Source organism: Macrotis lagotis, chromosome 1 (assembly GCF_037893015.1).
Source record: "Macrotis lagotis isolate mMagLag1 chromosome 1, bilby.v1.9.chrom.fasta, whole genome shotgun sequence".
In the NCBI taxonomy this organism is placed as follows: domain Eukaryota; kingdom Metazoa; phylum Chordata; class Mammalia; order Peramelemorphia; family Peramelidae; genus Macrotis; species Macrotis lagotis.
The window spans coordinates 934,291,140-934,318,883 of NC_133658.1; the positions used below are offsets into that span (position 1 = coordinate 934,291,140).

The window sequence follows — 27,744 nt, forward strand, 5'->3', positions numbered from 1 at the left end:
CATACTTTCATGGAACTTATTTGAAAACTAGGTTTATTATAAGACAAATGGACATGGATATGGAACACTAAGTCAGGGCAGAGATCACAATCCAAACAGAAATTTGTCTTTCTTTGAAATTTTGACAGAGAGGAAAAGAAATGGGAATCTCCACTTCTATGGGAGTGGCACATAGGTTTTACTGTGTTTCTCTGAATTGTTTATATTCTTTGTTTTTATCATACAGAAACATCCCATTTCATTCATGTACTCAACACAGTGTCTGACCCAGAGTAGGTGTTTAATAAATGTTTATTGATTGATGTACCACTGGGGTTTAGCTTTTACTCTGTCAATGGGGATCTCCTTTATTTTCCAGTTCTTTGTTACTACATACAAAACCTTTATCTTTTTGAATAATTAAGTGCTCTTAAATGTATTACTTACATGACTTCTTTCTGCTTAAAGACTGTTAATGTTTGGGATTTGATAATTAGTTGTGATTCTGCCTTCTACCCTGGCTACCAGCACACCTTAAGAATACAAGTACTGGCTCTTAGCTTAGTCTTGATTGTTATAGAATCTGGTTTTGAGGTCAAAGTAGAATACCCCAAGGAGAAGGGATATTGGCAAACAGCATCTCATTTTGAAGTTCAGAAGTTTCTAGTTCAGTTAGCCTCAGTTCTACTCTAATAATTGTCTAATAACTGGTCCTAGAAGAGATATTTCAGACAAGAGGAAAATGTTTACAGACTGGGAGTAATCATAGCCAGTGAAAGTCTTGATAGTATCTGTGCCTTGATAGAATAGTCTCTCACCTCTAGAAATATGAGATGAATTTCTTGACCCAAATTGAACTGAAAAATGAGTCCATTTCAAAGTCCAGTATTTAATTAAAAAATTTTGGTCAAAATCAGTCTTAAAACTGAGGCATCTAGGTGGTGCAGTGGATAGAGTATTAAGTCTGGAGTTGGGAAGAACCTTGTTCAAATCTGACCTCAGATACTAGTTACATGACCCTGGTCAAGTAACTTAATCCTGTTTGTCTCAGTTTCCTCATCTGCAAAATGAGATGGAGAAAGAAATGGAAAACCAATCAATTATCTTTGTCAAGAAAATCGCAAATGGGTTCATGAAGAATTGGATACAACTGAAAAAAAAACAGCAAAAGGTTAGGTTTGCCCCCACTCTATTATTGAAGTATTTTTCCAGTTAAGGTCCTCCTGACTCCAGGACCAGTGCTCTATTCATTGCACTACCTAGCTGCCTCCCATGACAATATAAAAGAGTGATTAGCTCCTTGTTTCCCACTGCCAGTTGTGGTCATTCTTGGTGAAGAACCAAAGAACCAAGCACTCCTGCTCCATTCCACCAATTCATAAATTAAATATTCATTCATTAGGTGCTATGAGCAGGATATTCCAAGGGAAGTGGTTGGTTGGTTGGTTCTTGTCCTTCTTTAAGAATATCAAAATAATGGGGCAGCTAGGTGGCGTAGTGGATAAAGCACCGGCCTTGGAGTCAGGAGTACCTGGGTTCAGATCTTGTCTCAGACACTTAATAATTATCTATCTGTGTGGCCTTGGGCAAGCCACTTAAACCCATTGCCTTGCAAAAACTAAAAAAAAAACTACCCTAAAAAAAAAAAGAATATCAAAATAAGGGGTGGCTAGGTGGTGCAGTGAACAGAGCACTGGCCTTGGAGTCAGGAGTACCTGCGTTCCAATCCGACCTCAGACACTTAATAATTACCTAGCCATGTGGCCTTGGGCAAGCCACTTAACCCCATTGCCTTGAAAAATCTAAAAAAAAAGAATATAAAAATAATATTCATATGTTTGAGACAAATTGCAATGTCCCTGACTGGCTGATGGGACTAATACAAGCTTGGAATACTCTACCACAAGTTAGGCACAAATGTGAGCACCTGGAGTGTTTACTTTAAACTTACATATATCATATTTTCTTTGAATTGCTTCCATTCTGCCTTGCTCATAGAATGCAGCACCAGGTCCGGTGCCAGTGTCTTCCATGTTTTTCAATCAGTTCTAAAGTTCTTCAGTGAGACCTTCAGAATGTCCTGGTATTGCTTCTTCTGAACCTCCTGTGACTGCTTGCCCTGTGCGAGTTCTACATAAAATAGTTTTTTGGGCAAGCATATATCTGGCATTCCAATAATGTGTCCAGTACATTGTAGTTGTGCTGTCTGTACTAATGTTGGAATGCTTGACAGTTTAGCTCAAGACCTCAGTGTCTGGGATCTCCCCCTGCCTGGTGATCTTTAGAATCTTCCTGAGACAATTTAAATGGGAGCCATTCAGTTTCCTGGCATGGTGCTGGTAGACTGTCCAGGTTTCACAGGCATATAGCTATGAGGTCAGCACAAGGGTTCTATAGAACTTCAGTTTGATAGTCAATCTAATTCCTTTTCTCTCCCACACCTTTTAGAACCTCCCAAATAATGAGCTAATCCTGGCAATGTGAATGTCAATCTCATTGTTTATGTGTACGTCCTTGAATAAGACCCTGCCAAGGGAAGTGAACTCATCTATGGTACTCAAAATACCTCCATTTCCTGTAACTGATGGTTCCATATGTGGATGGTGTGATGCTGGCTGATGAGGCACCTGTGTTTTCTTGGTGTTCCTTGTTAGGTCAAAAGCAACAGAGATTTGATCCAATCTGTGCATCTCAGCTTCAGAAGTTGCACTGAGGACACAGTCATCTGCAAACAGAAGATCCTGCACCAACACTCCCTCAACTTTGATCTTTTCAAATTGAAGAATTTGCCATCAGTGTGGTGGCTGACCTTGATGCTGAGACATCCTCAGTGAAGGGCTGGAAGATGGTTGAAAATATTATTCAAAAAGCCCAGGAGTAAGGACACAGCCTTGTTTCACTTATTGGTGACTGGGAAATAATGAGAGCATTATCCACTAAGCAGAACCCAGGCAAGAACACTGTTGTGAAATTGATATACACGATAAACTCCAGACAACCAAATTTTGACATAATTTTGCATAAATTCTTATGACTGATGAGTTCAAAGTCCTTTGTCAGATCTACAAACTTTGTAAACAGACCTTGCTTCTGCTCTTGTCATTTCCTCTAGTATTGTGGGGCAGCAGGAACCATATTGACTGTTCCCCAATCCTTTCTGAAATCACACTGGTTCTTAGAGAACTTACCATCTTCCAGGTGAAGGAACAGACTATTGAGGACTCTGATAAGAATCTTACCAGCCATGGCTAAGACAGAAATACCCTTGTGATTGTCACAGGACAATCTATTCGCCTTAACAATAATGTTTATCCATTTTCAAAGATCATAAAATCAGGGAGGAGATGCCATGACAAGTACATGAACTGGATTTGAGAGAGGGAATAGTGTGCTGTCATCAGCCTCAATTTGTCCTCTACAATCATCCTAGGTTATCAGATAGGAATCAGGACAACTGGAGATGACCCTGTATGTGAGGAAATCAGATTTAAATGACTTGCCCAATGTCACATAGCTAGTCAAGTGTCTGAGACCAGATTTGAACTCCTGTCCTCCTGTCTGCAAGGCCAGTGCCCCATTCAATGTGCTACCTAGCAACCCTGCACCCTTCTGTCTTCCCCCTTACCTTTATAGAGATGGAAAGTGGAGGCATCCTTGAATTCCTGGGGAATAACCTCATGCCACATAATCTGAAAAATTCCAGTCAACTTTTGAATGAGGAATGGACTCTCCAGCTTTTAAATTTCATCTGGAAGAGAGTTAGCACAGGTGTTTTGCCACATGAAAGGAGCCAGTGGTATTCAAAACATCTTCAGCTGGAACTTCAGCTAAGGACAGATTAACTTCAACTTGAAGTAAATGGTCAATGGCTTCTAGAATGGTTGATGATGGTGTCTATTAAGAACACATCTCTCTAGGAGCATGTTCCTATACTAATCAATGTGGCTCCATCAGCACTGAGTAGTTGAGATGCACCATATATCTTTGGCCCATAAATACCTTTCAAGGCATTACAAAAGTACTTTTGATTTTTTACCAAATGCATACACCTGAATTTTATATGCATCCTTACTAAGCCATTCTTACTTACCAAGAGTCCTACATTTCTCTAAGCTTTGTTTGTACTATACTTCTGATGGAATTAAATGTTGCCTTCTTAGAAATGGATGAAGTATCCTTCTGGCAAACCCTGTGGAGTTCTCATTTTTGTTTAGCAGCTTCTGCATTTTCCCATCATTTTCATCAAATCTGTCTTGATGTTTCATTCACCCAGATGAGCAAATGCAGTGCTGTGCACCAGATCTTTGAAAGCTGACTTTTCTTTTTCTGCTCCACTGTTGCTGACTGTGTAATGATTCAACTTTATCTCCAAGTTAGCAACAAACTCTTCCCTCTCAGGGAGGCACTCTAATCCCTTGACATTTTCTTTTGGTAGTCATTTTACCTTAGGGTCACCACTTAGGATAAATATGAATATTTACTTTGTAGAGGATGAGTCCCTGATCTGTCCAGCACCCTGCACTATACATTACCTTTGTCCCTCTTACATCCTGTCCATCTCTTCTGTGGTATGACCTATGGGGGGGGGGGTCTTGGAGAGGGATCAAATCTTCCCCCTCTCAACTCTACCTCTTCAGTATTCCTTCCTATTCCTTATGACTATGCATGATGCCAGTCCTGCTCATAATCTATCTTCTTTCCCCACCCTCATCACTAGGTTTTTGTTGCCCTGCATCCCATCTTCCATGGAAGCAAGAAAGGAAATATTGATCAAAGGGGAACCATGCCTATTCTCTCTCTTAGTCAAGTTGAGGATTACTGTCTTGTGGAATATAGATGAAAAAAAAGTGTCTGGGAAAACTCATCTGTCCTATGTGACAAATTTCTTTTTGGCTATAAAATTTTGTGAACAGAAAAATATTCTCTTCTTCTTCTCCCTAAGATCCTACAGAAACTGTGGTGGTGGTGGGGGAAGCTAGACCCAGGTAGTGAGGCATTGGAGTTTGGCAGTTAGGGAAGGGAAGGGAAAGAAGGCATAAAGAGAAGAAAGTGTCTCTGGTCCCAATCCTCCTCTTCCTCCTCCTCAGGTATCTCTGACCCAGCCCCTCATCAGCTGTCTGGAGCTAATCTCAGGTACTCATTTCTATCCTGGTTACTACACAAGCAGAAAGCACTTTCTTATTTGGAATGGACTCTGACCTCATTGAAATCTTTGGAATACCCTACCCCTGGTTTTTCTCAGAAAATGTAGTCAAGTCAAAAGCTATTACCTCCAATTCTTTAAAAAAAAGTTGTCTTGTGTACTACATGATTTTTCTATCTCTAATATTTTATTTCTTCATCAAGGACATGTTTTTTCTTTCAACACATTCAATTTTAACTAATGCATTTTATAGAAATAATGTAAAGATTTTCAGATTGCCTTCTGTGGGGGAGGGAAGGGAAATTGCAAAATTCAAAACCTCACAAAAATGATAGTTTGAAACTACTATTGTATATAATTGGAAAACAAATAAAATATTTGTATAATAAAAAAAATGGAGTCAGGGACAGATTCCTTGATCTTTTGTCTATCCACTGCCCTAGAGAAATTATTGCAGTTTGAGGTACTTGAAGGTGCAGGGGAAATATGGCAGCATGATCTGGCCACTACTCATCACAGAGAAATCAGGGTCAGTCAGCCCAATGTTTCCTGGATTGGAGAGCAAAGAATCTGTCCCTCAATGCTTATACTCAGGCCATAGTCCCTAAGAGGTTCTGGCTCTTCTAGCTGAAGTTCAAGGGCAAAGGACAGGGAAGTTCTGACTCCCATGTCCCCAGGGCCCCAGACTTTATTTTGGACAGAGCCCCTGAAGGAGCCCAAAGGAACCCAACAGATCTAAGGGCCTCTCAGTAGCATAATCAGTGGTGTCTCCAGAAACCAGCAGAACTGCAAAGTACTTCTGGATACAAGTTCTCAGGTGACCATAGACCCAGTATTCACATAGACACCCAGGCCTTACCAACTCCATATAAGGAGTGGGAGATGTGACTATTAAAGTACCCAGGAAGGAAGGACCCCATTGGGGAAGCAATCAGTGCCCCCAAATCCCTGAACACTCCTTCTTCTTCCCCATACTTGGCAAGGACATCCTAATACTTCAACTGCTAAAACCTCACAGTATAATTATAGACCAGGGACAGAAAACCTGCATCTATCCCATTAGAAAGGATTTCCCTGTTGAAGGGGTCAAATCCCCATAATCTTCCCATTCAACTCCCCAATTTGGTATGTGCAGAAAGCAATGGCTGAATGTAACTGTGGAATCTAGGAATCTGAACAAGGTTGTTCCTCTAAGTGAAACCCTAAGACTTAATATAATAGAGGTGACACAGAGCATTTGATCCCCTAACTGCTCTTGGTTTATTTGACTTAATTAATATCTTTATTTTGTGCCCATATCCTCAGCCTCCCAGCCCCAATTTGGTTTTACATTTGAGGGAATACAATATATGTTCTCCAGTCTACCCATGGGATATACCCAAAGCCTCTGCTACCAGCACTTAGAGGCCATCTGAGTACTAGAAGGACTCCCCAGATGGGACAACACGGATAATATAATGATTGGAAGTTCTGCTCCTGCCCCAAGCTGTGCAAACCTGCCCCACAGCTACAGGATACCTAACCAAGTGAGTTGGCTAACAGGCCCCATAAAATGCACACTCCATAATAATAGGTGAAATTCTTGCTGTTTATCCTTCATTCTCAAAAAGGACCATGAGATCAAGCAGGTATGCCATGACCTGCCAGTAAATTGGATTTAAGACTGTACAAAGCTCTCCTCTGGAGCCATCTGGTCCAGGGTCCAGACAGGGATCAGGATGACTGTAAATTGTCCCCTGTGAAATTCATAGGATACATATTAAAAGCAGAGATATCTCTGTCCCAATTTAGATGAGTCTCTCCCCCCCCCCCCACCCGAAGATGGCATGCTATCTACTGGAAATGTTTGGATTTTCCCATCTCAGTCTTGTCCCCATCTGTGCTATCACATAGAAAGATGTATATTTTTCAGTGGGGTCCAGAGTAACAGAAATTTATGACAGCAGTCAAACTCATGGTCAGACTAGCACTTTTCTTAGGTAATGACTTCAAGACACATGCACCTAGGCTTCCTAGAGAATTAGGATTCATCAATATCAAGCACCTGTCAATTGGGGTTCTGAAGCAGGAAACATCTAGACCTCACTGCCAGGATGAATCCTGGTGCTGGCTGCCATAGAGTGCTCTGATGGCCACAGAACCCTTACTGCACTGCATTGAGAAAAAAAGCATCCATAGGAGATTGGGGTCAGCCACTCATGCCATCCTGTTAAAATGGAAATGGTCGTTATAGGACTAGGACAGACCCCCAGGGAGTCAGTCATTGACAAGAGCAAGTAGTAGAAGCTCAGAAGAAAACCCACTCCCTACCTCCCTGATCCATTGGCTACATGAGACCCACTACAACATTACCTGGTAAACAATAGTGAACATGCTTATTTCACAGATGGAAATGCTTTCAATTCTATTGTTTGTACTGGGTAGCAACAGACTTTCACCCTGTTAATATCAATTCTTTGAAGACTGTTGACAGAGAAGACTGTTGGCACCCTGTGGAAAGAGCTGAAGACCATCTGCGTAGCCAGAGAGGGACTCAGAGAAACAAGAAAGTGGCTTCAGATCCAATCTGACTCCTGGGCAGTTGGTAATGGACTTGCTGTCTGATCTGGCTAGTGAATCCATGATTATGATCTGAAGATACAGGGCTAATCCATAGGAGGGTTTATAATGTCTTTGGAAAGACATTGCACTGGCCTGATAAATCTACCCTTCAAAGAAAGTCTTCAGTCAGGTGGTTGACAACTTTCCAGGCCCAGCAACCCAGAGGGCCCCATGACTGTATTTGTGTGAAGGGGACATGAATGCTATGGATATCTGGGGACTGCTAAAGCTTATAGGATGGTTTAGGAGGCCAGGTGTGACTGCCTTCACAGTAGTGAGGGAATGGAAAAGTTAATTGTGGAACTGGGAGAATAATATGAATGCCATTTTGTGACTTCATCTGCATCTAGCACAGTTCCCTTTCCATTCAATTATGTGTCTAAGCCAATGTCTAGAATGGCTCTAGAGGAGATAGTGGGGCTGGTTACTTAGCACAGCACCCCCCCCCCCACACACACACCAGACTCAAATGCACTTCCCATGAATATCATGGAATTAGCTCCCGATGCCATGATCTTTTTTGAAAACAAAGGACAAACATCCTCAGTCTCAACACCAACCAGAGCACTAAGCCTGAGTCAGAAGAAAATTCAAGAGAAGGAAACCAGCACCATGGAGAGCATCTGAAAATCTACTCAGTTGGTTTCATTTTACCACTCTATCAGCCATACAATATTCTTTCTCCTTCACTGTCCTGGAACTGACTATACCTATAGTCCCATCAGGAGGAATGAGAGCTACTGCAAATGTTCCCCCACCAAACAGGTTGTGGACAATAAGGGAGTCAATATTTCCTTTGCTCTGCTTAGAGACTCCATAGTACCTACTCCAGATGGGTTCATGGCCTTTGAATGAATTGTTCTCAATCCACCCATTCCATCAGTGGAAGATTTCACCTGCTTGGGGTAGATACCACCCACTACTCACTGATGAGTCTGCCAGAATGGTTTACCAGGGTGTGGTTGCTGTACATGCTTCATCTTCTTGGAGCCACAAGTGAGAGTTGGATGGTTCAGGTGGACATTCAAGGTGGAAAGCAGTCCTGAAGAGGGCTCTGCAGCCCTCACACCAAGGTACTAGTCTTCCTTGAACACACCCTACACTCATAGACAACACAAGATCCAATAGACCTCAAAGAAAAATAGCTTTTGTTGTGAGAGAACTCAGTAGATAATTGATAAAATAGCAGCCCTGAGTGAAACAAGGCTGGCAAATGAGGGCCAGCTTACTGGAGTTGGAGATGGATACATGATTTTCTGGAGTGATCACAATGAAAGGGAATGCTATGAAGCTGGGGCAGGTTTCACAATCAAAACTAATCTAGTCAACATTCTTGAATGCCTACCAAAAGGAGTGAATGGCAGGCTCATGACAATGAGATTGTCCTAGATTGTCATCAAGGTCGATCAGCTCAACATGTTATTATTACTGTGTATGTTGTTTTCTTGGTTCTGTTCCCTTCACTGAGCATCAGATACTGTAAGTCATTCTATATTTCTCTTGAGTTCTACTATTTATGGTTTCTTATAGAAAAATAATGCTCCATAATATTTATGTACCATAACTTACTTAACCATTTCCCAAAAGATGGGCATACCCTTAATTCTTTGCCACTACAAAAAGAGCTGCTATGGATATTTTGGAACATGTAGAACTTTTCCCATTTTTCATAATTTCTTCTACATATAGACATAGAATTGGAATTGATGGGTCAAAGGGTATCAATAGTTTTATTGGTCTATGGGCATAGTTCCATATTGCTCTCCAGAATGGTTCAATCTGTTCACAACTCCACCAGCAATGCATCAATGTTCTAATCCTCCTACAACTTCTCCAACATTGATCATTTTCTTTTTTTTCCTCATCTTAACCAATCTGATAGGTCTGATGAGATACCTTATTGTTGTTTTAATTTGCATTTCTCTAATCAAAAATGACTTGGAGCATTTTTTCATATGACTATATATACATATATATATATATGTATATATAGCTTTAATTTCTACATTTGAAAACTGTCAATTCATATCCTTTGACCACTTATCAATTGGGGAATAACTTGTGACCTTATAAATTTGATGCAATTCTCCATATTTTAGGAATGAAATCTTTATCAGAACTCCTAATTGTGAAGATTTGTTTCCCAGTTTTCTGCTTTCCTTCTAATTTTCACAGCATTGATTTTATTAGTGCAAAGCCTTTTTAATTTAATATAGTCAAACTCATTTATTTTTCAGTTTATAAGGTACTCTGATTCTTGTTTGTCCATAAATTTATCCCCTTTCCATAGATTTGACAGACAGAATATTTCTTTGTCTATTAATTTATCTATAGTGTCACCATTTATGGCTAAATCCTGTATGCATTTTGACCTTATTTTGGTATAGGGTGTGAGAGGTGAGTCTATTCCTAGTTTCTGCCATACTATTTTCCCCACAATTTTTGTCAAATAATGAGTTCTTATCCCAGAAGCTAATGTCCTTGGGTTTGTCAAACAGAAGATTGCTGTAGTCATTTACTGCAGTTTCTTTTGAACTGATCTTAATCCACTGACCCATTACTCTATTTCTTAACTAGTACCAGACAGTTTTGATGACTGCCTATTTATAGCATAGTTTTAGATATGGGAGAGATAGACCTCCTTCCTTTATTTTATTTTCATCCATTCCCTTGCTATTCTTGATCTTTTCTTGCTCCAGATGAATTTTGTTACTATTTTTTTCTAGTTCAGTAAAGTGATTATTTGGTAGTTTGGTATGGAACTGATTAATTAAATTTGGGTAGAATTGTCATTTTTATTATATTAGTTCAACCTAACCTTGAACATTTGACCTTTCTCCAATTATTTAGATCTGATTTTATTTGGGTGAGAAGTACTTTGTAATTGTATTCATACAGTTCCTAGGTTTGTCTTGGGAGGTAGATTCCCAAGTATTTGTAATTACTTTTGTAATTACTTTAAATGGATTTTTTCTGTCTATTTCTTGTTCTTGGGCTTTGTCGTTCTTATATAGAAATGCTGATGATTTTTGTGGGTTTATTCCATATCCTGCTACTTTACTGAATTTGTTAATTGTTTCAATGAATTTTTTAGATGATTCTCTTGGGTTCTCTAGGTATACCATCATATCATCTGTAAAGAGTAAAAGCTTTGCCTCCTCATTGTCAATTCTGATTCCTTCAATTTCTTTTTCTTTTCTTATTTATACAGCTAGCATTTCTAATGCTTTATTGAATAGTATTGGTGATAATGAGCATCCTTGTTTCACTCCTGATTTTATAGGAAATGCTCTAGACATTATTCCAATTACATATAATATTTGTTGATGGTTTTACATAGATACTATTTATTATTTTAAGGAAAACTCAATTTATTCCTAAACCTTCTAATGTTTTTAATAGGAATGAATGTTGTGTTTTATCAATGGCTTTCCAGCATCTATTGAGATAATCATATGATTTCTGTTGTGTAAGGGGTTAATAGACAGAGTATGTGGCCATGAGGAGTTCATCCTGAGAGTCACTGAGACTGGGGACAACAGGAATGTCCATACCAGAGTGCTCTGAACTCAGGAAGGAGCTCTGGCCCTTCTCTCTGTTTGTTCTCTGCCTTTCATCCTTATCTTGTTGAAGATTCTCAGGAAGGAGCTTTTCATTCTTACCTTGTTTAAATGTCTCAGGAAGGAGCTTTGATCCTTATCTCTCTGCCTTTCATCCTCATCCTGTTTAAGCCAGGACACACACCTTTTGTGGCATGTCCATTACTCTTTCACAGTGCCTGGAGATGAGGAATGCTGATAACAGAGGGACTAGGCTTATAGATACCCTTACTCAACTATGTGAGTTAAAGATGTAGAGATGTGGAGATGTAGAGATGTAGTGTCCTGTTAATAAAACCTGTTACACATCTCTCCTGGTTGAACTCCCATTATTGAACACGCTGACCATGTCCATGTGGCACCATGAAGACCTTGGAAAGGTAGGACCCAGCTGCCCAAAAGGAAAAGTCAGAGGACTTTTCACTTTTGGTTTTGCTATTGATATGATCAATTTTGTTGAGTGTTTTCCTAATATTGAATCATCCCTATCTACATGGTATAAATGCTATCTAATCATGGTGTATTATCCTAGTAATAACTTGCTGTAGTCCCACAACTAAAATTGTATTTAAGATTTTTGCATCAATATTCATTAGGGAGATTGATCTATAATTTTATTGGTCTGTTTCATTTCTTTCTGGTTTAGGTATCAGCACCATGTTGGGTGTCATAAAAGGAGTTTGGCAGAACTCCTTTTTTCTCCTTTTTTTTTAAAAGAACACAAAAGAGTTTATGTTGAATAGGAATTACTTGTTCCTTAAATGTTTGTTAGAATTCACTTGTAAATCCATCTGGACCTGGAGGCTTTTTCTTAGGGAGTTTATTAATAGTTTATTCAGTTTCTTTCTCTGAAATGGGTTTATTTAAGTAATTTATTTCTTCTTCTGTCAATCTAGGCAGTTTGTATTTTTGCAAATATACATCCATTTCACTCAGGTAATCCAATGTATTGGCATACAGTTTGGCAAAGTAGCTCTGAATTATCTCTTTAATTTCCTCATTATGGGTGCTTAATTCACTCTTTTCATTTTTGATATTGGTAATTTAGATATCTTCTTTCTTTTTTTAATCACATTAACCAAAGGTTTGTTGATTTTATTGGCTTTTTCATAAAACCAACTCAGTTTTATTTATGAGATTAATAAGATCAATTTTATTAAGCTCTGCCCTGATTTTCAAAATTTCTAATTTGGGAATCTTTAATTTGTTCTTTTTCTAGCTTTTTTTTAGTTGCACACCCATTTCACTGATCTCCTCTTCCTCTATTTTATTCATAAACATATTCAAAACTGCCTTGGCTTGCAACCCATAAATTTTACATGGTGTCTCATTAGTATCATTTTCTTGTATATAATTATTATTTCTATTATTTGCTGTTTGATTCATTCATTATTTAAGATAGTTATTTAATTTCCAATTAGCTTTTGGTTTATCTTTCTGTCTTTATTACATGTGATTGTTATTGCATCGTAGTTTGAGAAGTGTGCATTTATTATTTCCACCTTTCTGTATTTGATATAAAAGGTTTTTGTACTTTAGTACCTGGTCAATTTTGGTATAGATGCCATGTGCTGCCAAGGAAAAGATATATTCTTTATTATCCTCATTAAGTTTTCTCCAGCAGGCTCTCATATCTAAGTTTTCTATGATTTCCTTCACCTTCTTAACTTCCTCCTTCTTTATTTTGTGGTTAGATTTATCTAGTTCTGAAAGAAGGAGATTGAGGTCTCCCATTATTAAAGTTTTGCTGTCCATGTCTCCTTGTGATTCAGTCAGCTTTTCCTCTAGGAATTTGGATGCTATACCACTAGGTGCATACATGTTTAGTAATGATATAGCTTCATAACCAATGGTGAATTTAAGAAGATGTAGTTTCCTTCCTTATCCCTTTTAACGAGATTGATTTTTGCTTTTACTTTATCTGAAATCAAGATCGCTATCCTTGATTTTTTTTTACTTCAGGTGAGGCATAATATATTTTGCTCCAACCTTTCACCTATACCCTGTGTGTATCTCTCTATTTCAGATGTGTTTCTTGTAAGCAACATATTATAGGATTCTGGTTTTCATCCATTCTGCTATCCATTTCCATTTTATGGGACAGTTCATCCCATTCACATTTACAGTTAAGATTACTAACTCTATACTTCCCTCCATGCTATCTCCAATTATATTTTTCTCTTTCCTTTTCTCTTATCCCTCTTCACCAAGATTTTACTACCTTTCCCCTTTGACTTTTCTTTTAAAAATTTAACTTTCAGTTTATTTTCACTTATATTTTCTCATTCCTGTTTATCAGTCTCTTCTTCCTTTATCTTTACCTTTCCCCATCCCCATCTTCCCTATAGATTAGGGTAGATTTTTAGACCCCAGTATGAATGTATCTTATTCTCCATCTAGGCTAAATCTAATGAATAGAATTTACTCAGCATTCATGTTCTCCTTTCTTTCCCTCTAAAATTATAAATCTTTGTGCCTCTTCCCTTTGTGTTATTTATTGCTCTAGTATTAATCAATGATCAATCATAGTTTGATTATTTGATTACTTGATAAATTCATATTGTTTTCAAGATATCATTTCACCCATTGCCCTGCAAAAACCAAAAAAATAAAATAAATTGTCTTAGGAAGATTCTGAAGATCGCCTGACAGGACAAGATAATGGACAATGAGGTCCTTTCTCAGCTAGTGTCTAGCAGTCCAACATTACTACAGAGAAGGCAAGTAAATGAACTGGACAGACATATTGTTAGAATTCCAGACATCCACATGCCACAAAAACTATTTTGTAGAGAACTCACACAAGGCAAGCACTCCTAAAGTGGTCAGAAGCAGTGGTACCAAGACATCGAGACATTTGTCTCAAACAGTGATATTATTTTTGATTTCTTTGATAATGAAGGATAAAAACCAACCAACCACCTCTAAACTGGACTCCATTGCAATGTTCCTAGCCTTCAGTACCAGTTGGAGAGGCATCCAGAGTCCTACAATATACTTACTTGGTCACTCCCTGTGACCACCTGCCAGACTTTCCCCATCTTTCTTGTACTGACATGACTATGGCTCCTAGTGTAAGAAGAAAGCCCTTAAATGATATCTCATATATTATTTTTATTTAAAATTAAATCCTTTTATTTATTTATTATTATTTTATTTAAGGAAAAAAACAAGCTTTTCCATAACATGGAGTACACAGAAATTGTTGTGGCTTGCTTCACCTTGGGCCCACAGTGACAACCTCCCTCCTGGAGGGGAGCTGAGAATAAGGAGTCAAGCCACCACCGCCTTATACCTCCAGCTCAATTTTATTACTTCTTAGCTTCTACACATATAATGTTAGGTCATCTGGGGTAGAACAAAGAATAATTGAGGGAATTGGGGGCATACCAAGCGGGGTGTACGTGCAGTGTCTTGCGTTACAGAATAAGGGGTTATGTTAGGGGGGAGGTGGTGAAACACAGCTGTGTCTTGTGCCCTTGGTCTGTGTGGCAGAATGTCCAGCTCCCAAGGACTCTGGCACACTTTATCTCTCAGGGCGGCTCGCCAGCTCCTGAGACTTTCCAGGTGGCGGTCCATTAGAATAGCCTGTGTTCCCACAAGAAATATGATTACATATTAGATAAAACTTGCTGTTTCTTGTAAGAATAATAAAGTTATCACATAACATTTTTCCTTTTTTCCTTAAGTTCCCATCCTAGTGACAAAAATTTACCCTTTACCAGCCATCACCAGAGGAAGACATGTTCCTATTGTTCTCATTCATAAGGTTTCTGTCCAATAAAAATCCAATGATATATACAGAAGATCTTTTTTGACTGAAGGTCTTTCCCAAATTGAATTCTAAATATAGTTGGCACTGTTATTTTCTGCTTCCAAGCATCTCCTTTGAATGACTTTTCTCATTCATATGGTGATAAGATTTGTATCTAGCATGAATTCCTTCACTGATTACATTCATCAGGTACCTCTCCAGTGTGGATTCTCTGATATTTAGCAAGATTGAAGTTCTATGAGAAAAACCTTTCAACATTGATTACATTTCTAAAGTTTCTTTCATGTGAATTCTCTTTAGTACTGTAAGATTGGTTCTCTGCATGAAAGTCTTTCCATATTGTTTGTTTTCATAAGCTTTCTCCCCAGTGTGAATTCTCTGATGTATAGCAAGTTTGGGATTCATTGTGAAAGTCTTTCCACATTCATTACATTCATAACCATTCGTTCCAGAATGGGTTTCTTGATGATAAATAGGGACTTTATTGATTGAAGGCTTTGCCATAATGATTACATTTAAAAAGTTTCTCCTGGCATGTATTCTCTAACATACAAGAAGATTCAAGCTGCGTATAAAAGTTTTTCCAGCTTCATAAGGTTTCCCTACATTGTGAATTCTCTGGTACACAGCAAGATAGCAGCTCCTTGTGAAAGTCTTTCCACATTGTCATCATTCATAAGATTTTTAGCCAGTGTGGTTTCTCTGATGTAGAGCAAGTTTTGGAACTCATTGAGAAAGATCTCTTAGCCAAAGGAGGTGTTTATTTATTGTGATACAGCAGGCTAGCCAAAAAGCTTCTAATATACCATCTTTATCCAGAAATAAAATAAATATGATTTCAGAAAAAGGGAAATGTGGGTCTGTAGATTAGAATTTAGTGGCACCAGGAGGATAGACCTTCTAGTTGAATTATAAATCATATTTGTGGAAAAAAATTTTTTTTGTAAGTCAAGGAATACTCCAGATGCTGGACAACTCGAGTGCTTTTTGAATGTTTAGAAAGTAACTCTATTTAATGTATTCTGATGACAGGGACACTCAGAGTAGATATATACGAACATTTGGAGATCTAATTAGATAAAACAACTATTTTAGATCACATGACTTTTAATCAATTTTTTTTATATCAGATACCAGCATGGTCAGCAACAGGAAATCCTCTTGGGTAAATGTTCTTGTAGCCAAGGAAGCCAATAGGCTAAAGATGTCAGGTGACAGGGATGTGCAGCTGAAGGGGCAGCTTCTCAGTATGGCTGATGTTGGACCCCTTTGACTTAATTTCCCCAAAATGACATTTGGATAATGTCTCACCTGATAGAATAAATTTGGCCTAAGACATTTGACTTACCCACATGACCTCTGCCTGGACACTGACATTCAATACTTATATCTATAAAGGGATTTTCCTTTAATGTCTTGGATCTTTATAGTTATGAAGCATCCAGAAAAAGAAATTTTAGTTGAATTGGATCTAACACCGAAAGATAGGTTAGGTGTCTGGCTCTGATACCTGCTATCAGCTGCATGTTAAGATAGGAAGTAAGTTTCCTTAATTTTTATTTAGAGGGGAAATATATTTAGGTAAGAAGAAGAATGGGAAATTCTTAGGATAATTGCAGTTTCAAGTTCTAGTTCAGGGAAAAATAATATTTAGATAAGTACACTAGGAAAAGGAAAATGTGGGAATATTAAAAAAATTCATTTTGGTTAAGGATGTTTGAGTCAGTGTTGTAATGAGAGCAAAGGTGAAGATTGTTTTATTTTGAACCAGATGCTGGTACTCTTAGAACCAAGATGACTGTTGAATGTATACGTTACAAGCTTGAGTCAATGTGATTATTCTCATTGGGAGTTTGCTCATGTAGTAAAACACTAATAGAAGTTTATTGTGTTAAAAGTGAAGTATGTGTGTCAATATGGCCATAAGGCAAAACAGAAATTGTAATAAGCTCCAGAATCTCATTTTCTTGTGATGAAAATATGTGTTTTGATCTGAGTAAAATGTTAAGCAGTTTCTTTACCAGAAGACCAGGTCTCAACTAGTCCCCAGAGCTGGAAATGACTTTCTGGAACAGATTCAGAAGATGCAGAAGGACATTGGATGTCTCCAGGGGAGAAGAGAAGAGAGGAGAGACACTGGACCAGTTCATCTCCACCATCTCTCACCTATGTGTACAATTGTTTATCTGTAACTTCTCCTTGACTCTGTAAGTGTGACACACTTACTTATGCCTTTCTCCTGATGGAAAGGAGGAGAAGCAGGGTGAATATTTCTCCATTGAGAGAAAGAGGGAGATTATTGGGTGGCATGATTATACCCTACTGCCAATCTGTCTACCCTGTCTAATTCAATTAAAAACCTGGGTGCCTCAAGATAGTCTTAATAAAATGGTGACAATCACTTCTAATCAGACAAAAATGTTGATCTTAAAGGGACAGGGATGGATTCCCCTTCACAACATAAATCATGAAGATGATGATCAGATGGACCAACAATGTGAGTTTATATTACAGAAATTTGAAGAAATCTCATCAAAATAAAGAGGAGGGATTGAATGGGATAAAGTCTGAGATTTCCTCAGTAGAATATTATAGATTAGAAATAGCTGAACTGTGTGTTACTTCTCTTCTGCCTCTCCTCCCCTGACAAGCAATTTAATGTTACCTTGACAGAAATGTAAAGAGTAAACTGACCCTGTCTTATCTGGATTGAAGTCCAGATGTTTTTTCATTCCTCATCCTGGAGTGGGGGGAACCTCTCTCTATTTGAATTATATGCTTTTTCTTTATGAGCTTAGATTGTAAAGACCACATTCCTAACTAATGAGGATGGGTCAGTGGTGGGGGGATAGCAATAGGATGCATATTGCCCCTATGGTTCATGTTCCCTATGCCTCATTCTCCTTGTTTTAAGGCAGAGTGGGGGTCCAGTTCTTAAGAATTGAATTAAAATTTTATCTTCATACCTTGAGATATCTCCAAATTTTATTTAAGTGGGTAAATTCATCCCACACAAATCTAATTTTTTAAGCAAATATTCTCAGCAGAAAGCAGCTAGCCTGTGCTATCTTTTTAGAGTTAGAGAGGCAGAGTAGAGGGATGATGGAGAGAAAATCTCCAAGGTGAGAGATGAGAGAGGGAGAGATAAGAGAAAGAAAGATGAGAAGAGGGAAATTTAGAGAGATGAGAAGAGAAAGGGAGGGAGAGAGGGGAAGAGAAAGAGAGAGAGAGAGAGAGAGAGAGAGAGAGAGAGAGATGAAATGAGAAGAGCAAAAGTTGGAGAGAGATGAGAAGAGGGAGAGCTGGAGAGAGAGAGATGAGAGGGAGAACTGGAGAGAGGGAGATGAGAAAAGGGAGAGCTGGAGAGAGATGAGAAGAGGGAGAGATAGAGAGAGAAATGGGAAGAGGGAGAGATAGAGAAAGAGAGATGAGAAGAGGGATAGTTGCAGAAAGATGAGAAGAGGGAGAGTTTCAGAAAAAGATGAGGGAGAGCTGGAGAGAGAGATGAGAAGAGGGAAAGCTGAGAAGTGGGAGAGCTGGAGAGAGAGAGAGAGAGAGAGAGAGAGAGAGAGAGAAGAGAAGAGGTAGAGTTGGAGATGAGAAAGGAGAGCTGGAGATCGTAGTGGTCAGATTTGGACAACCAAGTTGAAGAAGTGAATAGACCACTTTTTAAAGCAAGACTAGATGACAGAAAAATAGAGATTTGCCATGAAGGTTGATTCTCTGAGAGTTCCTAAAGAGACCTGGAGCTGGTGGAGACCAGTCCAGGATGGTCACAAGGAAACTGGGAGAGGCAGGGAAATCTTAGGACATTTGGGAAATGGGGAAAATCCTCCACCTTCTTAGTGGGCTGTCCTTAGGGATTTGCAAATAACTTCTCCCCAAAACTGATCCACAAATAATCTTATTTTTGAATCTCTTTTGGAACTCTTATCTCTTCCTGGGAGTCTGGGCTCCTCCCATTCTCAGTCTTGTTCTCCTAGGTACTGTGATAAACACAGAGACCAGCACTGGGGTTGGGGGGAGGGCTTTAGTGCCCACTAGAGTGATGGGAAAAGAGGATGGCTTTGACATAGCATCAACAATGGTACTGATTCGAAACATGGAGAACAATCCCCTTAATGCATATCTGAATTCTCTTCCACAGAAAACTCACTGCCTCTATCCCCCATCAGACCCTGGACAGCTCCCATTCAGAACAGACTGGAGTCATTGGAATCCACTTACCTGGAATTCTCCTCACAGCTACTACACTCTCAGCCCCTGACCAAGGTGAAGTCTATTCAGCCTGGAGATCTGATTCTGTAGCCACTGGCTACTTGAGTTCAGTTCTGCCTGTGAGGAATCATTAATCAGACTTGGGAAAGCAGGGGTGGAAATAAAAAAAAATAATTGAAAAGGTTACAAGACATAGGAAGGGCTAGGGAGAGAGAGATAGACAATTAAAAGAACTGCTTGGGGGCCCTGAGCCAGCGTCCAACCCAAGTTTTTATGTCTTGCCTCTCCTCCAGAGAGCAAAAGGTGAATTCCCTTCCCCTATACTGGACCTGGAATTAGGTAGAAGGTAAAGCCTAAGAAGATGAGGATACAAATTTTACATCAAACAATGAATCAATGGTAATGGGGATCTCCACCCTAGTTGAGCAGATTACAATTGTTTCTGTTACAATACTAATTCTTTACTTCTAGTCAATTTACATCTCAAGAGTACATGGTAGTCAACCCCACCCAGTTTCTACATTCACAATTCTCTTCATCTTTCCCCTGCATCAATCCCAGGGTCAAGGATCCCAATGATCAAAGGACCTCAGGTCAATCCCATCTGCCTGGGCAGTCACCAACATTTCCAAGAGTCCCATTTACCCTGGCTGCCAGTCCCTCAGAGTGCAAGACCCCTGACTTCAGGGAATCTGCTCCCACATTTTGTCTAGGCAGCTTTTTGCTCAGAAGGAGGAAGGGCTGAGTCCTAGAGTCAGGTGGGCCCAGCGCGGGGAGGGGCTTCCTCAGAGCAGACTAGCCAGTGTATTGTGGAGGAGGGGAGGACTCTGGGGAGGGTGGAGAGGCTTCACCCCTGAGGCCAGGGCACTGCTGGTGAAGACGGGCAGGGTGCTGAGGTCCTGGCCCAGGCTGTGATTGGAGGAAAGAGCTCCTGCACTGGGGCTGGATTGGATGGAGGCCAGGAGCTAGAGAGCGGGAGGACCTTCCTGGTGTGGGTTGGCTCCTAGCAGCAGCGCTGAGAGCTGAGATTTCCACTTTCTCTCTTCCCTGCAGCTGAGATCTCTGTCTTTCTTCTCCCCCACCCCTTGTTTCCAGTAGTTTGAGCCAGGTCCCCCCATCCCCATCCTGAACCCCTCTTAGCTTCTGCCAGCCTCCCCAACCATCTGGCTCCTCCTCTTCCTCATCTGATCATCTGACCTCATGGTGAGTGTTCCCCTTCAGTCTGGTCCCTGGATCAGCCCCCTCCCTTAGATCTTTTCCAGATCCCCAACACTCCTTACACATTGGGGCACCCCCTCCCCACATTCACCCTTGACTCACAGGTTCCTGAACTTAAGACATTGCCCACATGGACCCAGGCCTTTTGCCTCCAGTCCCCACATGGAACCCCACTTGTCCAGTACCTCTCCACAGCTCCCAACTTCAGACCCAGCCCCTGAAGGGGTGCCAGGGTTCTGCTCTACTCTCCCAGGACCCTCCTTGGATGAGGAAGCCAGAGCTTCAGTCCCCCCCCATCACACCCCAGGTCCTGGCTTCTCGGCTCCAGGCTTCTTTTTGGGGTTCCAAGCCTCAGCTCTCCCAGGGGATCCCCAGAGTCCTTCCAGCTCCTAGGTACCTCAGGACCTAGACCCCTGTTTCCCAGACTCAACGTCCCCCCGTCCCCCCAGAGTCCTCCTGCCCTTGTCCAGAGTCCAGCCCCCCCCCCCCCCCATCTGGGTTAGCCTATCTTGGCCTGGGAGTCCCCAAGTATGAATCCCAGGCCCCAGCTTCCCCTGGTTATTCCCTGGAGGCTCCCTCCCAGAGTCCTCCACACCCTCCCCCTGCCCTGCCTTCCTTCCTGGAGCCAGCAGGTGTCTAGCTAATGTGGGTGTATTGATTGGGAAGGGGGGGATGAGGAGGGACAGAGGCCAAGGGGAAGGGGAGCTAGGATTCAATCTGGGATCCCAAAGTCTCTTCTGTCTATGGAGGAGGATGGGGCCAGAAAGGGGGGGGATGAGTCTTCCTGTTCAGACAGACTCTCCTTCTGGAGGGGGGAAGTCTCTCCCCCTCAACACAGGGCCTAGGTCTTTCTAACCCTCCCCCCAATCTACCTTTCTGTTTATCCCCTCCGGCCAGTCCCCTGCACAGGAGGAGAAGGGACAGACCTTCGGCCCCCTGGGCTCCTCCTTCTTTCCCAGCCCAGCCTGTAGAGGACCCAGGCCTGGCCCCAGACCCCTGGGAGCTCCAGACCCCCAGCCCAGGTGAATGCTGTCCCTGGACCCCCCTCAGCTATCCAGACTATTGCTTTAGACATGGAGGATGCACTAGGGAGCTGGTAGTGCCCCACAGAACAGTCGTGTCTTATCAAAAGTGGCATCAGAGGGAAGCCAGTAGGGCCCCTCCCTCTACTTCTGGGGTGTCAGACTGGGTCAGAGGCATCTGGAGTCTCCTGTACTGTGCCCTCTCCCCCAAATTGTTATCCTCCTCCCCCCAACCTCTCATTCCTGTTTTTCCCCCAAGATCTTCCTCATTCCAGCTGACTCCCAGGCTGCCACTGCCTACCTTAGCCTCTGGTCCATAGGGATCATGTCTCTGCCTTCTTTGTACCTCCCTAGCCTTCTCCCCATACACACAACTCTCCCGCCCCTTCCCCCATGCCCAAGCTCTCCCTTGTGCCAACAGAAGGTCTAGGAAATCCCCTCCCCTTGAACCTTGTGGACAGAGCCCTGGAGCACCCCCCCAGCCCCTGTCCTTGGCAACCTCTGGGGGCCTCTCCTGCCCTGCTTCAGATCCCCTCAGCCTTCCCAGACCTCTCTGGATCCCCCTTCTTTACCTGGTGTCAGATCCAGTCAGTTAAGATTTAGAAAGGTCCCACTGTGTGCCATGTTTCAGAGGAACGGGCCTGCCCTCAGGGAGTGCCCCATCTACTGGGGAGATGGCTTGGCAGCAGCAGGGTCCCAGCCAGTCTGGCTCAGGGGAGGGGGCAGGTCCTCTGAGAGCAAAGTCTCTGCCAGCTTCAGGACCAGGAAATCCCTTTGGCAGAAGGAAAGATGTGAGCTGAACCTGGGGGAGGAGGGGCATGTCGCAGACCTGGGAGGCAGAGTCAGGGGAGGGGGTCCTGGTCAAAGGTCAGCCTGGATGCAGAGAAGAGGAGTGGGGTGAAGGAAGAAGGAAAAGGAGGTTTGGAGCTGGTTCTAGGGTTCTAGCCACCCCCCCCTCCCCCCAGGGACCTTCTTTGTCTCAAGGGATCCTGTTCCAGAACTGTCAGGGTCCTTGTGGAGGCAGCTTAGGGACCGCCATTTCAGATCCACTGAGGACTGAACTGGACCATCTAGATGAGATGGACCCAGTGTCCTTCAGTGTCAGAGACATTTTCAATTCATATAGATGTCAATTGTCTCCTTGTGGAGAGTTTTGGGTGAGTTCTGGAAGGCCATTGGGTAAATAGGGGCAATGTAAAAAGACAAAAAGAAGGACTGGTTCAAGTGCCAAAGTTCTTTTGCTGAGTAACTTCTTTTATGAATCTATTTAATTAGTAGTTGTTAAGCCTTTAATGGCCTGTTTGGGGGCCTAGTGGATGGGGGGGTGGGTTCTGGGCACAGGAAGCTTCAACTTCCTGAGTTCAAATCTGATTGATATTTCTATGTGATCCTGGGCAAGTTACTTTACCTTGTTTGCTTCAGTTTCTTTATCTGTAAAACAAGAAATTACTTATGGCTAAGGTTAATACTATTCTAAAGAAATCAGTCTTTTTACCAGTAATTTAGGACTTTTTGGGGGGATTTTTTTGTGAGGCAGTGGGGTTAAGTGGCTTGCCCTAGGCCACACAGTAGGTAATTATTAAGTGTGTGAAGCTGGATCTGAACTCAGGTACTCCTGACTCCAGGGCCGGTGCTCTATCCACTGTGCCACCTAGCCACCCCCCAGTAATATAGTTTTGAAAAACTCACTGTTGTTATTTGTTACTTTGACAAATCATGTGACATCTTTCCATACTATTTTCAGAAGAAAAAGAAAGAAAGAAAGGGAAAAACAGCTTGCTTCAGTGTGTATTCAAATGATATCATTTCTTTCTCTAAAAGTGGATGTTGTATTTTATTCGTCCTTTGGATTATTTTTGGAGAATTGTATTGCTGAGTGTAATTTTATATCTATATATCTATATATATATATATATATATGCCATTCAGAGTTCTTTATCAGATGATATTGCTCTCATTGTAGACAACATTCTCCTGGTTCTGTTCACTTTGCTTTCCATTAGTTCATGTAAGTCTTTCCAGGTTTTCTAATCAGATTTTTTTTTAAAAGGAATCAGAACAATGAATAACTAAAGAATAATTTTATGCATAGGATGGGAAATGGTTCCTAAATATCATAATCTATGATGAAATGGACCCTATACTTATTATGGAAAGAAAAAAAATGAAATGGAAGACCATCAAGTTGTAAGCACATTGGCAGAGTACATATTGGACATGTAATAGGTGGGAAATATAGATGATCAGGTATCAGGATATTTTTAGATCTGGCCAAACTCTCGAATATGGCCCTCTGTAAGTCTCTTAAATTATTACCTTGACTCTTGTTCTCCCAAGGTTCAAGAGTTAAGTGGCTTGCCCAAGGCCACGCAGCTAGGTAATTATTAAGTGTCTGAGACCGGATTTGAATCCAGTACTCCTGACTCCAGGGCCGGTGCTTTATCCACTGTGCCACCTAGCCTCCCCCCTTCTCCAAACTCTTAACAGATTTTTTAAATAACATATTTGTGTGATATTTGATAAGGAAGACATTTCACATTACTTTCTCCCCCTCAAATCCACCTACTTCACAGATAGAACAAAAACTTTCCCCCTGATTTTATAGGGAGACATTTCTCAGGCTTTTTCCATCTGACCATTAGGGTTTTCATGACCATGGTTTCAAGTATTGACTCTGACACTCACACAGGGTGCTGCCTTTGATCATATCTCTCCTCTGGGTCTCAGTTGCCTCCAGTGAATTGATGAATAGACTAGGAAAGTTCTAAAGTGGCCTTTAGCTCTTATATATCCTATACTTTTGATAATTTAGGAGTTGGTGACATTCAAGGATGTGGCTGTGGACTTCACTCAGGAGGAATGGGACACCTTGGATGATCCTCAGAAGGAGTTGTACAGAGAGGTCATGCTGGAGAATGCCTGGAACCTGCGCTCCCTGGGTAAGGATACTTTCCCTGGTAACTCTGAATCTCCATTTCCTAGATTCATTTCAGAGATTATTTAATCTACTTTATTTAATCTATTAAATCTACTATTTAATCTAACATCTGGTTTATCAGTACTGATAGGAGTACAGATACATGTTTTGAACATAATGGAATGATTTTCAAAATGCAGCAGTTCTGCATCCACAGTCCTTTTCCTAAAAAGAACCAAATCACAAATTTCCTAATTGATTCCTAACTGATTCCTCCTGTCCAGGGCTTCCAGTTCCCAGAGAAGATGTGATCTCTTATTTTGAGCAAAGGGGAGCTCCTTGGATGCTAGAGCAAGGAGGCCTGAGGAGTCACTGTCCAGGTGAGTGAGGTGAAAGCAGGTGGATGAGAGCTGTTATTACAATAGGCTTGTATGTATTATGGTGAAGCAAATGATGGATTTCAGGGCAGAAAAACCTGCTTTGGAATTCTTTTTTCAGATTTTTCTAGCAGTGGCTTCCTGGGCAAGTCCCTGAACCAGTGAGACTTGGTTTGCTTGTCTGTAAAATAAGAGGGTTGAACTCCTTGGCTTTTCAGCTCCCCAGAAGGGATTGATCTATGATCCTATAAGAATTTGTTGTCTGGAATTTCAGGGCAAGGGATTCTTCTGAAAGTGTCTTAAGTTATCCAATATGAGCTCTTTCCTGAAACTTCTTCAAGTCAATAAATGTTTATTTAAGTACCTACTGCAAGCCAGGTCTCAGGGAGATCATAGTTTGAGGGGGCAGAAAATATGCCAATAACTGTGTTGAAACCCACTATGGATAGAATAGATTGGTAAAGCCCTAAAGTTAAGGAAGACTGGAAAGGGCTGATTGTGAAAAAGCATTTCTAGCTGGGGCTTCAGGGAAGCAGGGAAAGCATTTAATTATCAAACATAGGAAAGAAAAGCCCTCGGAGTCAGGAGGTACATTGCCCTGTTCACAAAACTAAAAGGAAGCTACTACAACGGGATTATAGCATTTATGAGGGCAAATAGGGTGAAAGGAGCCTAGGAGTGGGGTTGGTTTAGCCGTCCTAGAGAGAATTTCATATTTGATCCTTTGAGTCCCTGGAGGTTGTTTAGAAATAACCACATGGTCAGATGAGAACTTCAGGAACTTGACACTGGTGAAGGATTGACTGAAATTTAGGAAGACTTGAGGTGGAATGCAGAGATTTAAGTAGAACCTGGGGTTGATGTCAACTTTGGGCCCAATCAGTTCATCAGTCAGTAAACATTGATTAAGCACTGTTTGTATTCTGACTAGTGTGCATACAAAGCCCTGAGCATACAAAGAAAGGCAAAAGTCCCTGAGCTCACAGTCTACCATATAAACATGAAGATGGTTTGAGAAGACTCAACAGATCATTGTTAGGTGAATCTCAAAAAGAGTTGTAGGGAATGGAAATACATTTAGTTCACCTGGGAAATAAGGAAATACAAGGAATGAACATGAGCAGAATTGTAGACCAAAGAGTAGAAATCAAAATAAAAACAATAATAATAATAACAGACATTTTGTTGTGGTTCAATCATTTTTCAGTCATTTCTCACTAACATTGACTAAGGACATTTTCAAGTGATTGATTCAGCCCATTTAAGTTGGAAGACTTTTCTCTTTGCCTGGGGAAACAAAATGTAAATCAGTATATATTCTGCCAAAGGAGTGAAGGCTTATAACTATAAACATGTGTTTATGTCTGTGTATATATATTTAATAATTGTTTTTTTAGTAGGAGACATCAGACTTGAAATAAAAGACATTCCAGGACAGATTAGCCTTTCTTTGGAAGAAACTCACAAAGCAAGATTCAAGAATGATGGTCCCTATTACTACAGTGGGAGAGAGATAAATGTTATACAACAGAGAATCCATAGTGCAAAGAAATCTTATGAATGCAATCAATGTGGAAAGACTTTCCTTCAAAGATCCAGTCTTCTTGTACATCAGAGAATCCACCCTGGGGACAAAACATATGGATGTAATCAATGTGGAAAGACTTTCATTCATTGCTCCAGTCTTGCTGCACATCAGAGAATCCACACTGGAGAGAAACCTTATGAATGTAATCAATGTGGAAAGACTTTCTTTCATAGATTCAATCTTCTTGTACATCAGAGAATCCACACTGGAGACAAAATATATGGATGTAATCAATGTGGAAAGACTTTCTTTCATAGGTCTAATCTTCTTGTACATCAGAGAATCCACACTGGAGACAAAACATATGGATGTAATCAATGTGGAAAGACTTTCTTTCATAGGTCCAATCTTCTTGTACATCAGAGAATCCACACTGGGGACAAAACATATGAATGTAATCAATGTGGAAAGACTTTCATTCATAGCTCCAGTCTTGCTGCACATCAGAGAATCCACACTGGAGAGAAACTTTATGAATGCAATCAATGTGGAAAGACTTTCATTCATCGCTCCAGTTTTGCTGCACATTGGAGAATCCACACTGGAGAGAAACCTTATGAATGTAATCAATGTGGAAAGACTTTCATTCATCGCTCCAGTCTTGCTATACATTGGAGGAGCCACACTGGGGAGAAACCTTATGAATGTAATCAATGTGGAAAGACTTTCATTCGTAACTACAATCTTACTCGACATCAGAGAATTCACACTGGAGAGAAACCTTATGAATGTAATCAATGTGGAAAGACTTTCATTCGGAGCTACAGTCTTGCTCTCCATCAGAGAATCCACACTGGAGAGAAACCTTTTGAATGTAATCATTGTGCAAGGACTTTCAATCGTCGCTACAATCTTGCTATACATCAGAGAATCCACACTGGAGAGAAACCTTATAAATGTAATCAGTGTGGAAAGACTTACACAGCAAAATCTACTCTTACTGTACACCAGAGAATACACACTGGGCAGAAGCCTTAGCATGTAATCAATGTGGAAAGACTTTTCATTCAAAAGGAGTACAGAGTTCTTTACCAGAAAATCCTCTCTAGATACAAGCCATCCATGGGTTCAAAGTGGAAGTAACTGAATCTAAGAGGGTTAGTGACCATTTCATCTGCTGACCTTGGCCTGCTCTCCACTGGTTAATATTTCAGATTCTATTCCTTTCACCCATCCCTGAAGGACCCACTCTAAACTCTACCCTACAGATAATAATACCTTTGGTACAAAAACAAGGTGATCCTGGAATGGGATGGAATTGGGTTGGGGGCAGAATGTGTGGAGTATGGACCAGCACAGTAACGAAA

General features: G+C 40.8%; 1 protein-coding gene across 1 annotated transcript in view; it reads left to right on the top strand.

Moving 5' to 3' along the window:
- The window catches only part of LOC141510149 (uncharacterized), a 207,937-nt gene extending 180,470 nt beyond the window's left edge, over positions 1–27,467 (top strand). Inside the window, exon 6 of the mRNA XM_074220158.1 lies at positions 26,443–27,467. Within this exon, the coding sequence (XP_074076259.1) occupies positions 26,443–27,415 (973 nt within the window). The 3' untranslated portion in view covers positions 27,416–27,467. The remainder of the gene's footprint in view (positions 1–26,442) is intronic.
- Positions 27,468–27,744: the final 277 nt, after the last annotated feature.